Below are 19,100 nucleotides of genomic sequence, written 5' to 3'. Positions count from 1 at the left end.
CTAATAAAATAATATATTAAAATAAAAAAAATTTAATTAAACATACATGTCACGAAGCACTGATATATGTAAAAATGAAATCTTGCTTGAACAGATTCAAATAGGATGAAGGTGGAGACAATGATTTAACCAACTCCATCCAATCCACATTCTCTTGTTGCGTTGCCTGCATATACTTTGAACTTGCAGGATCTTTCCAACAGAGACATGCGCGGTTAAGCCAAGCTTTCACTCTCATCTTTCCATTTACCGCTCATTCCACCACCACTGGAAAATGCTCCGCTGCCACTTTCTCCTCCTCCTCCTCCTCCTGGCACCGCATTTTGTTATTTGTTTAAGACAAGAAGTTCTATATCTCCACCAGGCAAAGCTCGGTTTCGACGACCCAGACGGGGTTCTCTCCAACTGGGATCCTAACGCCAGCTCGCCGTGCGAGTGGCATGGAGTCGTCTGCGACTCAGCTACTGGCTCAGTCACCTCGCTAGACCTCTCGAGCTCTAACATTTCCGGCCCATTCCCTTCCGTTGTCTGTCTTCTCGAGGATTTGAAATTTATTTCATTGTATGACAACTTCGTTAACTCCACCATACCTGAAGATGGCCTCGCCGCGTGTCAGTCATTGGAGCACCTCGACTTGGCGCAGAACTATTTGACCGGCGCACTACCGGCGAAGATATCTGATCTGCCATTGTTAAAGTACCTGGATTTGTCTGGTAATAACTTTTCCGGAAATATCCCTGAGGGTTTCGGAAGGTTTCAGAAACTCGAGGTGCTTTCATTGGTTGAGAATCTGCTGGGAGGGACAATTCCGCCGATTCTTGGAAATGTTTCGACATTGAAGCAATTGAATTTGTCCTACAACTCATTTTCCCCGGGTCGGATTCCACCAGAGCTCGGGAATTTGACAAGCTTGGAGGTTCTCTGGTTGACGGAGACAAACTTGATGGGCGAAATACCGGATTCACTTGGTCAACTCGGAAGACTCAAGGATTTGGATCTTGCGTATAATTTTCTAACCGGTTCAGTTCCGAGTTCGTTCACTGAATTGAAGAGTCTGGTACAGTTGGAGATTTATAACAACTCGCTTACCGGGAAACTTCCCAGTGTAGGCTGGTTAAACATGGTGTCTTTACGGCGGCTGGATGCATCGATGAATGGGTTGACTGGGCCGATCCCTGTGGACTTGTGCGGGTTGCCACTCGAGTCACTTAACCTTTACCAGAACAGATTCCAGGGTGAACTACCGGATATCATTGCTAATTCTCCTAATCTGTACGAGTTAAGGCTTTTTCAGAATCAGTTGTATGGAAAATTGCCTTCCAATCTTGGCAAAAGCTCGCCTCTGCGGTGGATTGATGTCTCGACCAACGGATTTTCTGGTCAGATCCCAGAAACTTTGTGTGCAAAGGGGGCTCTTGAAGAGGTATTGATGATCCAGAATTCTTTTTCCGGCCAAATCCCAGCAACACTAGCCCAATGCCGGAGCTTGTTGCGTGTAAGACTAGGCCACAACGACTTTTCCGGTGAGGTACCTGAGGGATTCTGGGGGCTCCCATATGTTTCATTGTTTGAGCTCGTAGGAAATTCATTTTCTGGTGGAATTGCAAAAACTATTGCAGGTGCATCTAATTTATCTCAGTTGATTTTGTCCGGTAATGATTTTTCGGGTGTTTTACCTGAAGAGATCGGTTTTTTGGGTAATTTATTGGAGTTTTCGGCTGCTGATAATAAATTTTCGGGCTCTTTACCGAGCAGCATCGTGAATCTTGGGCAATTAGTAAAGCTTGATCTTCATGACAATAAATTTAGTGGTAAGATCCCAGATGGTATCCATTCTTGGAAGAAGATAAATGAGTTGAATCTGGCAGATAATGACTTTTCCGGGGTTATCCCGGAAGAAATAGGAGATTTAGCTGTTTTAAATTATCTTGATTTATCAGGCAATCAATTTTCAGGACGAATCCCCATTGTGTTACAGAACTTAAAACTTAATAGGCTAAATTTATCGGACAATCATCTCTTTGGTGATATTCCACCATTATATGCGAAGGAGATATATAAAGACAGCTTTTTGGGAAATCCAGGACTGTGTGGAGACATTGATGGTTTGTGTAATGGGGGAACCGACGTCAAAAAATTGGGTAATTTATGGTTGTTAAGATCAATCTTTATCTTTGTCGGATTGGTTCTTACACTCGGTGTGATATGGTTCTACTTGAAATACAGAAAATTCAAGAATGCTAAAAGGTCCATCGATAGATCAAAATGGACTCTAATGTCTTTTCATAAGCTGGGATTCAACGACAGTGAGATATTAGATTCTCTGGACGAGGATAACGTGATTGGGAGTGGGTCGTCTGGCAAGGTTTACAAGGTGGTTCTGAGAAACGGTGAAGCTGTTGCAGTGAAGAAGCTGTGGCTGAGGTCGAAATCTGCAGATTCAAGTAGCGATGTGGAGAAGGGTAACTATCAAGATGATGGTTTTGATGCCGAGGTCGAGACATTGGGGAAGATTAGACATAAGAATATTGTGAAATTGTGGTGTTGTTGCACCACGAAGGATTGCAAGCTTTTGATTTATGAATACATGCCTAATGGTAGCCTAGGCGATTTACTTCATAGCTCAAAAAGTGGCTTGCTAGATTGGCCAATGAGGTTTAAGATTGCCATTGATGTGGCGGAGGGGCTATCATATTTGCATCATGATTGTGTTCCTCCGATTGTACATAGGGATGTGAAGTCCAATAACATACTGTTGGATGTGAATTATGGTGCTCGGGTTGCAGATTTTGGTGTCGCTAAAGTTGTTGGCGCCAATGAGAAAGGCACCACATCCATGTCGGTTATCGCTGGGTCGTGTGGGTATATTGCACCGGGTTAGTAATTTATTAAAATATAAATATTATTGTTGGATAATATCCTGGAGATTTTGAGAAACTAGTTTCTAACTTGGCACTAGAGCTAAAGGTCACATGTTCAAAATCTCTGGTTATATTTCATTAAATTGGTGTTGCAAAACCTCAGTTTTCTCCCATTTCCCACTCGCACACAGAAGCTTTTTAAGATTTAATATTATTCTTGAGCCGCCTTTTATGTATTCGTGTTTCTGGGAAAAGTGATTGTTAACACTAACTAATAGTCTTTTCCATTTAATTTACTCAATATATGTGAAGGTATAGGCTTTATTTTTGATTGTTGGAACTATGTTAATTATGATTCTATCCTTAGGCTTGGAAACTGTATATACTTAATGAACTTCCATGGTGCAGAATATGCTTACACACTTCGGGTGAATGAAAAGAGTGACATCTACAGTTTTGGTGTTGTTATTCTCGAATTGGTCACTGGGAAGCTCCCAATAGATCCCGCATTTGGCGAAAAAGATTTGGTCAAATGGGTTTGCACCACATTGCATCAAAAGGGCGGTGATCAAGTACTCGACCCAAAAATTGATTCTTGTTTTAAGGATGAAATATGCAGAGTCTTGAATATAGGCCTCCTATGTACCAGCCCTCTTCCTATTAATCGGCCATCTATGAGACGTGTCGTCAAAATGTTACAAGAGATAGGCGACATAAAAGTGCCTAAAAACACCGGGAAAGAAGGGAAATTAACACCTTATTACTATGAAGATGTCTCTGATCAAGGAAGTGTTGCCTGAAACACATTTACAAGTTTTACTTTGAGCTTCCAGCAAGAAATGAGTGGCTCGACTCTTTCGGTTCATAGGCGGCTGATATGTCAGCTTTTAACCATCCAACTTGAAGCTTGGTTGCATGAGTGAAGCTGAGGTTAAAGTTTGAGAGATTAACCATGGAAGGTATGGTTTTTTAAGTTGTAAATTAATCCAACACCAAAGTCCTTCCACCAGTAAAGCCTGAAAGTAGTTTTGGATTATTACTTTCAGTCATACTTCCCTCCTAAAATTTCGCTGTTTCTGGACTGATATTGCCTTGAATCTTGTGAATTCTTCTAATTTCTGAGTGTTGTTCCAATGTTGAAGTAATGGTGTTAATGATATGTTTGATTGTGGAGACTCCAGCTGTTTTAGAAAATATGGAGATCTCCTGTAAATTGGATGAGTGTGTGTTTGTGTGTGAATTTTTTGTTCCGACTTTGTGTGTTCACTTTCTGATAATATAAATTTTGTTTCGGTTTAATCTATACCGGAGGAGATCATCGTTGGATGGTTTGTATTTGGATGGAAGGATTTAAAATTTATAGTTTTAAATATATTTTCATTGTTTAATAAGTTAAACAAAAGAAATTCAAAATAACCTCTTACTTATTTATATTACAATTATATTAATCCAATTGAATTTCAATTCATTTTCATCGTTAAATAAGTTAAATTATTTATCCAAAACCAATTGGCAAAAACTTGTGTGAGACAGTTTCACGGGTCGTATTTCGTGAGTCGGATCTCTTATTTGGATTATCCATGAAAAAATATTATTTTTATTATTGATATCGTTAGGGTTGACTCGTTTCACAGATAAAGATTTGTGAGATCGTTTCACAAGAGACCTATTCAACTCAATTTAGTGAAAACAAGTAGAAGATAAATTTGAGTTTATTCTATTTAACTTATTTATCAATGAAATGATATCTTAGTTGTGAATTTCAAATGATTCAATCTAAATTAAGGTTTAACATGTACTTTATCAGGACACGAAATGAATCTTTAAACGCCTCTGTTCTTGTCTGGATAGATTCAATGTCAATTACCTCTTGTGTATTGTAATCAAGGTTCCATCTTTATTTTTTCTAGATTGATTTTTGAGTCAAAAAAGTTCGATTTGGTTCTTAAAAATTGATTCCATATTAAATTCAAAAAATAAAAAAAAAATTGATTACACGCATATGTAAATGTTGGTCGGGAAACTCGCTAGTAGTTGACACATATATAGTATTATCTGCAAGCGGTTGCATAGGCAGGCTGCTTCCAAGAATATTGAGATTATTATCGTGTAATCAAACCATCAGGAATTGTTAGATGCCGCGTATCGGCTAAATAAGTTTTTAGAAGTTGTATATAAAGACTTGGACAATACTGCCATTGAACTAGTTTTTAAGGTTGAATTAAGTTCAAATGGTCAATGTTAGCATGATATCAGAGCACAGATCTACCGTTATGTGTTAGACTGCATTATGAACCACCCGACAGTGTCACTTAAACTTCACGCTCCAGATGTTTATTCATGGGCGTGAAAAGGTGTGTTAAATGTCTCACGCCAGCTGAATTAAATCATTGAGAGTTGTATGAATGTGCTTGGACAATCCTCCCCTTTCGAGTTAACGTTTGAGGTTGAATTTGGATCCAAATCTTAATCTTAATATAAAGTTATATGTTATCTGAAAAAAACCAGGTCGTTGAATTCAAGTTTGATCCCTTGTCAAGTGTCGTCAATCTTATTTACAAAAATTCCCCTGCTATTCCAATTTACAAATTGTTACAAAGCTTAAGGAATATACAAGACTCTATTGAATTTATAAATAATGTTGTCCAATTTAAATAAGTTTTATGAACTTTGAGGTACGCTGTAATGATCAAAGTTGTTAAGTGTTTGATCAAATTAATAAGTACTCTATGAACTCAATGTTTCGATCTTAAACTGCTAAATATATTCTGATATAATCTGTAAAAGTCAGAAAGTAATAACGATCATCAACCAACCAAGAACACGCAAATTTACGTAGTTCGACTACTGTATATAGCCTACATCCAGCTATCCTTTATTGAACTCAAACAAGGTTCACATAGCTTTACAACTCGTATTCCTTGTATCAAAGCACTTCCTTCCTTTTGCAAGCACCGGTACTTCCTTTTATATATAACCTGGTGCCACCGACTGTCCTTGTTTTGGATATTGAATGAAATGAGATATAAAGTTGTCTCACATTGGAAGTCAAACCAAGTCTTATCCTCTTTATTAATTATAAGTTTGAATTATGGGTTTAAGCTCTTAGGAGTACTAGAAGTTTATGGAAGAGGAAAGATGCTGATAGACCGGGTCTCGATGAAACACACTTGTGCGGCCGGCCTGCATGATGAGATGAGGTCTCTTGATAGTATTAATCTTTTTGGACAAAGTTTATTCGGAAGATAATTTATTATTTTCGAAATAAATATTACACACATTCGAGAACTTTGTGTCCCTTGCGTCTGAACTAGGCTGTGTTCGGATCAAACAGTGTATCCTTTGGCTATCACAGAAGTTTGTGTTTCTTCTCGCAACTGGTGAATATGCTACAAATAATCCCTCCATCTACATTGCTCAAGACTTCATATATTTGCTGCATTTTCCTTTTCGTTCATTTTATACTTGAAACTTCTGCATATTTTCGTTCGTTGTTATCAAGAGTTTGTAATGCTGCATTCTCTCGATTCAAAGTCGTTGTATCTTAGAGAAGATTGCTCTCAACGTAAAACACTGTTATACGTGTAATTTCGTCTTGCGGATAAATGATTCATCTTTGCCTCGACTTCACTGTTTTGTGTTGCTGCACATTGTTCCAATGACAGAGATCCATATTATTCACAGATATAAATCCAGCTTCAGAGACACTTTGTCAAAAAAAAACCTAATATTTTTAAAAAAACTATTTGCATATGAACCATCTAAATTTTTTTAAATATTTTACACTCAATAAAGAATGGTGAAATTTCTAATTTTATGGAGATAGTTAACGTCATCGAATGATCGAACGAATTAATAATAAAAAAAATATTCCTGTTTTTTTCATGACAATTGTGTGATGTTTGCGTAGAAATTGTTGGATGTTTATAATAATGGATGTAGGTGATGGCTTGACAAATTACCCGACGTTACGTAAATCAAATGACAAGTCATTAGAAATTATGGTGCTTACAATTTTGAAAAGTTCCAAGAAAGAAAGAAACAGTGATACTTTTGTTTTGTTTTAGTTCATTCATTATTTGTGGAAAAAATAGTTTGATTATTAATATTTAAGAAAATCTCAATTCGATTTTTTTCTTTGTGTTCTCAAATTTGTCTTTATAAAAGATTTTTTCGATTTAGTCCTTCAAGCACAAGTATTTTTAAAAAATGATCAAAATAATTCTGGTGTGTAACTTACTTGTCCAAGAAGGAGATATTTTTCAAAATATAGATCCGAATATATGTTCGAGATTTATTATATTTATATTTTATTGCAACATTTTGGAAAATTTTAAAAAATAAAGAGATCTAACCAAAGAAAGATATTATGAGTAACTACTAGGAACATATCAGAATACTAAAGTAAAATATAATTCAAAATACTAGATCCCTAGAAACAGTCTTGGATTCTTCTAAAGTCTCAGGAGACCTTAAAGAAATTCAAAAGACGGTACAAAGATGTGACAACCAGCTATACTCTATCCCACAAAAAAAATGAAGAAGTTTTCGAAAAACAAGAAGATATTCTTGAAATATCGAAGAGTATTCAAACAAGATTCAAAATCTAAAACAAAAATCTAGTTCTAGTCAAAGAAAACAGGAGACAAGGAGCCGCTTAGGTGGTCATCCACCGCCTCGATTTTTATAAAGGCGGTATCTCTGAGAACTATTAAAAAAATCGACGCCTACGATGCTGGTCTCCGTCTATGCGTCTCACAATCCGTCTAGGCAGCTGTATAAATTAATATATAATTATTTAATTTTTTTAAAAAAGATTGTTCGTCATATTTGTCAATCAATTTTATCAGATAAAGAGACAAATATTTCATTGATTTTGAGTTTGAACCCGATATAGAAAAATTATTGGATAAAAAAGGAAAAACAGATATTTGGCCAAAAAAAAATAAAAATCACCTAGGCCCTAGGAGGTGCGTCGCCTCCTGTTTACCGCCTACCTTTTTTATAACACTGCCTGTTACACCAAATTGGAAAAGCCAAAGTGGTGCAAAAACCTTTAACTAATGAAAAAAAGATAAATCTTATCAAAATGTCTCAGGAAATAAATAATCTGATGATGACTATAAAAAGAATTGGTATCAATGATCTTTAAGACCATGTAGAACTTTTTACAAATCTCAAAGTCATACATCTAAAAATGACAATAACTAGGGGCGATGAATCCCTATTTACCCCTAGAAACATTTCCCAAGAACTACCAAGAGGGAAAATTGTGGGATCCTATGATACCAACACAAGAGAAAACCACATTGACTTCCAAGTCGAGGGAATCACACCCAGCAGGAACACGGTTAAGAAAGAATCAATTTTTTTTTGCACCAAATACCCTATGATAAGACTGTTTTAGAACTACTACATCCTTACAGGGCTATGCTTAACCTTGATGTATTTGAATTCAAAAATATAGAAGATCTCATATATGGTTAAACATCGACTATGAAAATCGCATCAGAAACATTTGACCTAAATAAAGAAGGATTCACTAAAATTTTATAAATGATTTTTATGGGATCAGTCTAAATCGCTTGGGTCATGACTTCGACAAAAACCAAAGAATCAGTCCTAGCCGAATAATCCCTTAGTGAGATAGCCGAAATAATGTCCACCATATTTAACGCACAATTTATAAATGTGGATTATTTCAATAGTCAAAATTCAAATAAGAAAAATAAATATATTCAACTCTTTATAGTCTTGAATTACATGACATTTGTTTAATGGATGCATACATTATTTTATTCAATAAATATAGAAAAAAATTATTGGTTAGATAAAGCACAACAATTCAATATTTTTACGCCAAAATTTTAAGTCTCTAGAGAGAAATGCTAATAAAGAAATACATCCTTGAAAATCCAGATACGTTGGCTAGAAAAGCCTATTTCCTTAAAGGAAAATTGATATAATGGTATCATTTGGCATCAATACAAAAGAACTACAAAATATCAAGGGGTATTAACAAACGTACTCCATTATGTTGTAGAGAAAATGTTCTTCCAACAATTATTGGAAGTGAACCACAAAAACAGAAGAAGAAGAAGAAGAAGAAGAAAAAGAAGAAGAAGAAGAACTTTAGATCTCATCCTTATGCCATAAGGAAAATTGAAAGAAGCTAATGGAAAACAAGAACATAATGGTTTAGAAAAAATCCAGATCTTATAAATCTAGAAAAAAAAGTAGAATACTACGAAGTAGGATTTATCCCAGACGTCAAACTCATCTCGAAGTACGAGACGAACACAAAAAAAAACTTTTAGAAGAGCTCACGCTAAGATTGTAACTGTTGTAGATGTGGAGCATGATATCACGTTTCGACTAACTATCTAGAAAATGATAGAAAATAAATAAGGTGTATCGAATTAACTCTGAATATTGAAAATGTGGTGTATTGTCAAGATTTGTTTCATGTATACCAGTTTGAGCATGTTCCCCAGACGAAGAAGAAGTCTTACTTCATGTATTCCATATTAGCCTACATTTCATCGAAAATTCAATGAAAAAAGGTTGATGATAGGTATCAGGTTTCTTATACTCTTTCTAATACACATATTCACAAATGTTTATTAGCAATGATTTTATCTAAATACAAAAAATATTTGAAAAAATTGCTCATGAAATTTATCCAGAAAAAATTGATTTTCGCTAAATGCAGGAAACAAATATCTTGATCAAAGACAGACTAATTTTACATAGGAATCATAATCTCAATATGGAACAAAAAAAGAAATATTTTCTTGGAGATAGAATAACAAGTCATATGTAGGGAAAACTACATGCCCAGGAAACCCAACTGGCACCAAAAAGCTTTTTAATAATACGAAAGCTTAGATGTTCTGAATGATGGAGAGAAATCAAAATCATATTTGATATTACAAGATAAAAAATTAATTTTTTAGTAATACCATGTACTATTTGAAACAACACATGATATGAACCTACCAAAAAATGATAAACATTGGGGATTCGGAGATTAATATCAAAGGAATTAAAGGAAAAAAAAACCTGACTAATTGGTTCTTGGATTAGAGTTTATCGAGGAATACAAACCTTGTAAATGACTCGAGAATGGATTGGCATTCATGGAAAAATATCAGATGTGAAAAGTCCAACAACCACGAATCCATTCTTGATATACATCTAAGTAAGAATGTTATATTAAAAATATAAAATAGACTACTTTGTTGCTTATATTGATTCATGAGCTAAAATTTGTACGGTCAAACATGGAATCTTTCTAAAAAATTGGAGTAATAATTGCCTCAAATAGCTAGCCGGACTAGATTTCTCAAAGAGAATATTAATCTTATGCATAAGGATTAAGAAACTAGAAATCTAATCAGATGTGCAGGAAAAACACTTTGATACAAGGTGAAAATACCACTGATTTACTTTCATAATATGAGAGCAGACATCTTGCTAGAAAAAAATTTTCTACAAATTATTAACTCTTATACACAAGAAAATGAGACTAAAAGATTATTGTTCACGATACCATGTGATTACAAGGTCGTAGTTGTGGGGACCCAGACGCTAATCAAGTTCTTAATCATCTTTGGGACTAATTACTCAATTATAATAAACAGGGTCTAAATTTTTTTTTTTAAAATACAAAGCGGAAAACGTTATGTAAATCAATCTGAATTACATATTAAATATAAACATACAAGTCCTGTATGGTCTACAATAATCCAACTAGGTTCAACTACATATCAGTGCTGACTCCTAATTTATTTCTGAGCCCGGATCTCCACGCTATCTAGTCCAGCCTCGTTCTCTTCTTGACCCTGATCCTGTCCCACCTGTCGTCATGCACACATACAAACAATACAACAGCCGGATAACGCCGGTGAGAATTATATTCCCAGTATAAATCATGTATACATGCCTTTCATATAAACAATATAAAAGCATTAAATAAACATTCATAACATGTATCAAAATCCGAACATGAATCAAATATTCATCACATGTATTATAATCCTAAACATGAATCAATATCAAGAATAAATTATATTCTAAACATATATCATCATCAGGAACATAATTCCATATCAAGAAATGAATCACTCTCCGTGATTCTTAGACTCAGACTCGACTCAGTCCTAATCTAGGGATCCCGATCGGAATAAGATCATACACCCACCTACACTCCCGATCGGGGTGGTGGCATGTTCTTATTCACGGACTTTGGCTCTTTCCATATCGAACACCAGTAATAGAAGAAACTTCAATTCTATCCACTCCGATATAGCCAAACGTCCGGTGTCTTGACCTAACAGTCACAGACTTTGGCATTTTCACCAATATCCTATCTTGTGACATCGTGCAATGTGCCCGTGGCGATCCCACCACTATCAGACGCTTCTGTCACAAGATCACTCGTGTACGACTAGACGTATCCGCCTATGACTCCGTACATCAATCAATAAATCAAAGATATCAATATCATTCAATTGCAAATAACAATGCAATAAAATAAAGTATGTGATTTCGGGAGACTCAAGTCAAACCTTACTCGAGTTGTGCAATCCCAACTCAACATTAATTTATACATTTCTCTTCTCGGTCTGACGAAGTCGAAGTCTCAAAGTCAAATATGTTCATATCAATCTGAAATACAATATCGCATAGGCACAATCTCAATATGCAACTCAATTCAAAATCTAGTCTGATCAATACTCAAATCAAACATAATCTGATCAATATCGAATCAAGATACAATCTAATCCATATCGACGATATCACGATATAATCGAAATCACTACCGAATCTGATCAATATCAATTTACTGATTTTCGACGGTATAACAATACAATCTCGATAACCCCGTCAATCTCAACATCACAGACATAATACCCGAATTCATAATCAATATCGGTACAACTTATAATCAATAACAATACAGTTCTGATATCGAATCTCAATCAAATCAACTCCGAAAATCATAACAAATATATACACAGTCTGTTCTTCAATCTGACTTCAATTATACGATGTCTATTATATCAGAAACACCATATATGATTCATATTCAATTTTGACAATACCATAATTTCAAATCATATCTAAACATAACAAAACTTACGTCCAGTTATAGCTTGCGTCGATAGAAACTCAGTACTGAAGTCAAATTCAAAATCTGACGGACGGATTTCTCGTAAATCTCAATTTCCCACGCCGAAGCAACTTGAAGCCTTTTTCCCCGTAAGCTCTCGGCTGTTGAATGAAGATTTGACTCACGGCAGCTCGCGCATATGCGCGCCCCATCGTCGCGCATATGCGCGAGACCTACTGTCTCGTGCAATGCAACTCGCGCATATGCGCGCCTCCATCCGGCGCATATGGACATTTCGCGCATGTGCGCGACTTGCGCGCAACTCTCTGCCTACCTCGCGCATGTGCGCGGCTCACGTCGCGCATGTGCGCGCAATGTTCTGTTCCAGCCCCTTTGCTACTGGACACCTCGCGCATATGCGCGCCCTCACGCCGCGCATATGCGTGGGGTCTTCTGCCAAACCCGCTCATGTGTGCGCACCAGATCGCGCATGTGCGCGGATGGCATCTCCCTCGCACATATTTCGCGTCTTTTCTCGTCTTTCCCGGTCTGATTCATTCCGTCTATAATCACATCAATTAATCACTAAATCATTTCAGATTAACAGGATAAATTTCTCGGGCCTTACAGTAGTCCATATACTAATAGAGGCGTTTTATATAAAATATTAATTCAATTTCGCAGCAAGTGTGATGATGAATGAAAACTTCAATACCCAAAACTGAAGGATTCTATAAATTTTTGAGAAACAATGCTCTAAATAATAACATGTCAAAACCTCTAATCACATGAAATGAAATTGCTCAAGATTACTTTACACCTTAAAGATGCAGAACCGGAATCAAAAGTATCATTAGAAGATGTCAAAAGATTGATGAAATATATATATATATATATATATATAAAAGCAGAGTTTTTGCCAAAAATAGCAATTTCCTGCCAAAATGTCATTTCTAAAAAAGAAAATATTTATCATGAATATTGACATACATGTACTGCAATAAATGATCACTTCAATTATTGTTTACATTGATTATATCAATTCTTTTAATTCAATTTTGAATTTAATTAATTTGTATATTAATTCAAATGTAATTTATGTATTATATGTTTTTTTTTTGTTTTTTTTTACTCAAATTAAAACCAAACTCTATTGAAAACATAAACTTTATTAAAAATTTTGCATTGATTATGTAGAACCCGAAAATCAGATTACGTATAAGCCATGCATAATTGCTAATATTTAAATATAAAATGAATTTTTTTATAAATATATGAAGTGTTTAATTCATTTTATAATTGTTAAATCATGATTATTTATTTTAAGAGTAGATGTTTAGTTTTATCTTTTCAGGATAAATACGCGAGGTCGGACCGGAGTTTGGATATTAAAGATAAGATTAATAAGATTAATAATAAGAAAATATTCCTAAATTTAATTTAAGTCAATGAATAATTTAATTTAAAGAAAAAGAATGTTTTAGGATTTATTAATTAATTAGAGCTAAGTTATTAAATAAGTACTTTAGGCTAATATTTAATTAAAGCTTAAATTAAAATATGTAAACAAGTGGGGATAAATTAATCTAGGTATAATATAGTCAAGAAATTAATCATAGCATTTGAATATTTAAATTTGAGGTCATGAATGCCATGCAATAATCTAACCCAAATTTAATGTGTAAATTCACTAAAATATATAATGAGAGTGCTAAACTTTAAGCAATTAAAATACAAGATTTAAACAATAAAATACCATGCAAATTAGCAATAATAATTTTGAGTCCAACATTTAAAATAATTCAAAGGTTAGTAACACCTCATTTAAACCACTCCTAATTACACTTCATGGTGTATTCATTTACCCTCTTAATTCACCAAGTAATGGTAATTCAAATATTATAGCACACCACATTCATCCTCATCTTACTACCTAGCATACCAACGTGTATATGCAACAAAAATGAGGGAAAAGAATAGGCTAACAAGGAGTAAGAAAACATTCAAACCATTCCACTTCTTGAGTTGTAACCTCCCACCATAATGCATGTTATGACCCATTTAACACTACTTATAACATTCATCTTCATCACCTACATATCCTACACATATATGCTCGAAAATATCAAGAGAAACCAGCTGCCATAGTCGTGTAAGAATAGCAACAATAATAAGGAAAATAATGAAGAATCCTTCGGCAGCAAGGGGTGAAAGGAAATCAATTCAATCCCATTCAACTTCTTGCACTTGTAACTCTCCACTAAATGCACTTCAAGACCCCTTTAACACCTCCTATATCATACACCTTCATCCCTAACATCAACTACACCCCTACATTCGAAATATCAGAAAGAACAAGCTGCTGAATTCGAGAGAACAACAGCAGAAACAAGAAGGAAAAGCCAACTCCGATTCCGTCGCATCGTATTGTCGTTTTGATTTGTTTTATTCAAAACAACTTCCAAGCATGTATATGTTGTTTCTTTGCTCTTCAATCAAGTCCTAAAAATATTTTTAAACATTATATGTTAAAGATTCATGAGGCAAAACGAAATTATGGCAGCAACATTTTCGAATAATCTGCACAGGTCCTCGGAATTGGCTTATGTTTTTGTTTGAGATGTTTCTTGTGATTTCAAGAGTTGTTTCGGTTCCAGGCTCCCAAGGCTGATTATAGGCATGATTTAGAGTATGTTAGGGGGTTTTTGGTTCATGTGTTTCAGTCCATACACTCAAGAACGAAAGAATGACAGCAACTTTCCCTTAGGTGCAATAATGAGTCACGGTTTTGGTCATTTGGGTGGTTAAGGTGTGTGTTCTAATCTTGGCTGTCCTAGGGACTGTAGCCATGGTTATAACCCTCACTTACCATGTCTCGGAAGTGACCAAGGTGTCCTTTCAAGGTTTGGTTCATGGTTCCCTCAAAATTTTTAAACAACAACACAAGTGCATATTTCGGTCTTTCCATTTCCTGTGTGAGTATGTTTCGGTTTTGGGGTGTGGTTTGGTTTGTGGTTGGCTTCTAGCCCTTAGCCTTGGTCCAAGCCATGCCTTAGGATGTTGGTAAGAGTCTTTGGGTGGTGGTTCAAGCCCTTGGTCATTAAATTTCAGAATTTCCCCTCAAATACACAAGCTGCTCCTGCTGTAATTTGACAGCAACTTGCTGTTCGGTTCATGAGGTTGGTTTGAGTTCTTGGCTGGCTTTTAGCCCATGGCCTTGGACTGGACAGTATCTCAATGAGTTAGAAAAATCATGTTTTTGGCCGTTCGTGATTCGGTCGAGTTTAGAGGTCGTACGAGAATTTACGGTGAAAGGTGCCAAAATGACTCTCGAAAGAGTGTTTTATATTTTTGGATTCCTTTCACCCATTTTAGTGTTTTACAGTTATTATGCATATTTTTTAGTATGTTTGGGGTATTTTTAATCATGGTTAAACGTCGGTTTAATGTTGGTTTGGGTTGGTACGAAGCCATGGTTAAAAATCAAGTTGTTGGTCCGAATCGTCTCGTTTTTGGTTCTATTGTTAAGATTTTTTCAAGTTAAGATTTATTTCATGTGTCACATATTAGTAGTAAGTCGCAGCAAGCCTGGGAACGATCCAACTCATCCGGTAAAAATAAGGTTATAATTATATTACGTGCATAAAAATATAAAATGTTTATTTTTGAGATATATGCGATATGTCTTGTGGCCACCTTATGCATCCTTGTTTGGAAGTCGGTAGGAACAACCGAGGACCTCTCCGCCCGGTGACTTACGACCGGTTTATGATTATGTATGGGTACGGACATCCAGTCCAAGGGCTGTGATTGATCTCTACCGCCCAGTATAATGTGGTTTAGTCTGATCAGGCGCTTACGCTATGTTATGGGCCACTTGCTTAGAAACATTATCTCTATCAGAAAATTATGATATGTTATGACAGAGCTCTATTGAGCAAAGCTTTTACATATGATTTTTAGATATGCACGTAGTTATAATTATTCACGATACGATTTTCACCATGCGCGTTACGATACGTTATTTTTACGTTGCATGCGATGTTATGATATATTTACTTGTTATTCACGATATATACATGTTGAGTCTTTAGACTCACTAGACTTGATTTTTTTAAGTATTGACGAAGTCGAGACCGCGGGCGGAGACCAGTGAGTGATCTTGGGACAGCAGTAGTAAACCCGAGGACCTCATGATTTAATTTATGCACCTTCTATTATCCAAACTCAGTTTTAATACGTTGGACTATTTTTAAGTTGATGTTTACGTTGGATTATTTTTAAATTTTTGGTTGAAAACGTTATTTGCTTCCGCTGTTAATTTAAAGTTAAAAATTAGTTACATGTTTATTTTAATTAAATGAGATACGATAATTATTTATTTAGAAAAAATTTTAATAACTCCGCAAAATTATGATTACGAAATACGGGCCTTTACAGATTATATCAATCAGTTTATTTAAAACTGTATAAATAAATTTAAAATACAAATAATTGCAATGTTCAGTATCACTCATGAGGTAAATCATTCAAAAATAAATTTTTTTATTTTAAATAATTTTCCGCCCAAATTACTTACTAAAAAAATACAATATTTAATTAGTTTATTTAATTTTTCTAAAAATAAAATCGGTTGAGTGTTAAAAGTTATCACTACAACAAAGTTTTCCAATGAATATTAATTTACTATTTAATAATCATAAATTTTTTTTATCTCAAATACATATTATTTCGAAATTACCTTAATTTGAAAGAATTAATGCGTTGTAGTTTTCTTCCAAAACCATATGTATATTGTATATCTTGAATTGTCTTCTTAAAAATTCAAATAAGAAATAACAAAAAAAATTAAAAAAGATATATTCAAAAGAGTTTCAAATGGAAATTAAATTACTCTCAATAAACATGTATATTACCCTCAATAATAAGAAATATTTGACACCCAATGCACGTAATTCGAGATTTCCATAATTTGAAGTAGTTAATATATGATAAAATTCTGTCAAAAGCATCCAACGTATAATTTTTGTCCCTTGGGATGTCTTATTTGAATTTAAAATTATAAATAATGCAAAATTGCATGTTATATTATAAATCAATTTTATTATATTTATCTTACTAAATTTATTTACTCCAAAATTGAATTCTGAAATGACTCTTCTTTTCAGCACCATATATGAGTTGAATCCTTCCAAGATGTAATGTTCGTTTAAATTTAGATTTGTTTGTTGTTATGAATTACCTACATATGGAAACAACGAGAACAACAAGACACTTTGAAATCTGCATGATCGAGAAGTAAAAAATATTATTAATCTATTTGTACAAAATTTTAATTATTACGTATTACTAATGTGATAATTTTCTTCTATATTACAAAGTTCAAGGATACATGATAGTATAAAATTTTCCGTAATGGAAATCATTAAACTAATTATAAAGAAAGTAAGCATCTTATTAGAAGACACCTTATAAAATTTATTGACCTTGTTTTGAAATACACATAATAAATGTTAATTAAATAAATTTTCTGATTTATACATAATTTACTTATGATCACATGTTTCAATTTTTCTTTCGAAATAATAGACTGTTGTGTATATTATGAAGAGATTTTGTAAATAAAATCACAACCCATTTGGATAAAGATATTGATGAAACAACCATTTGGATAAAGATATTGATGAAACAATTATTGTTATCATTCAAATGTGTCAAACACGTGTCATGTCACAAAATTGTTTGTGAATGTGGATTTAGACGAAATTACAGAGTTTTTTAAAAAGTATTTATCATTAATTTTATTGAATGTGATTTAAAAATATTTTTTTTATCACATGTTAAAAAATAATAATATATAACTTATCGAAAATTAAAGAATTAAATATGTATTAAGGTTGGTGGCCGACATCAATATGCTAAACACGATAAGCATCATGTCATTGCCTTATGCTAACACAATCTAAAATTTTGATATATTACAGTGATTATTAGCCAAAAAATTAGACATGCGTTGTATTTAAGAAAGTTTTTGAAAATTAATAAAGACAAAAACATGAGTTCATCATATGCAAATATATCACGACGAACATAATTGATCAAAATGATATCCATATTATTAAAATATTATTTCTAATGTAATAATATTTATTATTTTTTTTATTAAAATCATTAAGCTTTTACCCCTATCATATTATGCTTATTTCAAATTAAGTTTGTTACTTTACGCCTTGAGGTAGATAGCTAAAAAATGTTGTGGAAGGTGTTGTTGAAGGAGTATGTGACAAGAACCATCTATTATGACTGTGTAATTAGACTGTGAGGAGCTATATGCAAAATCCCACATACACGGCTCGACAAAATTTAATTTAGTTTACGGAAATATGGTGAACTAAAAAAATATTTGAAAAAAAAGAGAAGTAAATGAAAATTAAACTAGACATAAAATGAGAATTCAGACTAAAATAGGTAAAATGTCTAAAATATCAGGAACTATTTCGGGCCACTAAAAAAATACTTAATTTTATTCTTTATACCCATATAGGTGACATGAAATGAACAAAATAGATAAGATTTTTGAGTAAACTTAAAAAAGATGTAAGATCATATATATATATATATAATATTAAACATCGATGATATGAAATTCATATACTTGATATAATGTAGTGAAATATATCAAAATTATACATATAATAAATGAATGTCATGTTATTATTGCGATAAATATACAATATATCAAAATTATTCCTCAAAACTTGGTTGAACATTAATGATATGGTTATATTTCATAGAAGTAAAAAAAAAAAAACAATTGTGTACCACTAAAATATTTGTGAAATTCAAGAATATGCCTGTGACTAAGATCCAACCCCAACAGAGTTTTTGATAATTGGGATCTGCCTCAACATCGATCTTTATTTCAGAGTTATCGATCAATCCAATCCAACTAAAAGATTAAGAAACTGGTGAAGAAGAAATCATCAACCCAAATCTAAATTTGAATCCAAAATTCAGCTGATTATGTACAAAACCAAATCGAAGAGAGTTTGCATGATCTACATAAGATTGTCTATAATTTGTGTTACAAAATTCGAGATATTGATTGATTTGGACCCAGTACG

General features: G+C 33.7%; 1 protein-coding gene across 1 annotated transcript; it reads left to right on the top strand.

Annotated features, from left to right (window-relative positions):
• Window positions 1–88: 88 nt before the first annotated feature.
• On the top strand, window positions 89–3,978 carry LOC142548942 (receptor-like protein kinase HSL1). Its single transcript, XM_075657592.1, has 2 exons — window positions 89–2,876; window positions 3,270–3,978. Exons 1-2 carry the CDS (start codon window positions 275–277, stop codon window positions 3,659–3,661), a joined length of 2,994 nt encoding a protein of 997 aa, XP_075513707.1. The 5' UTR covers window positions 89–274; the 3' UTR covers window positions 3,662–3,978.
• Window positions 3,979–19,100: the final 15,122 nt, after the last annotated feature.

This window comes from Primulina tabacum, chromosome 6 (assembly GCF_025594145.1).
Source record: "Primulina tabacum isolate GXHZ01 chromosome 6, ASM2559414v2, whole genome shotgun sequence".
Lineage (NCBI taxonomy): Eukaryota > Viridiplantae > Streptophyta > Magnoliopsida > Lamiales > Gesneriaceae > Primulina > Primulina tabacum.
The sequence above is the reverse complement of the archived record's forward strand: the minus strand, read 5'-3'. Positions and strand labels throughout refer to the sequence as shown.

What these genes read in the sequence shown, in the direction of transcription:
- LOC142548942 (XM_075657592.1), top strand. Translation starts at nt 275, where the DNA reads ATGCTCCGCTGCCACTTTCTCCTCCTCCTCCTCCTCCTGGCACCGCAT. An exon ending in GTGTGGGTATATTGCACCGG is followed by an intron (nt 2,877 to 3,269) that starts GTTAGTAATTTA and finishes TCCATGGTGCAG; the next exon opens with AATATGCTTACACACTTCGG.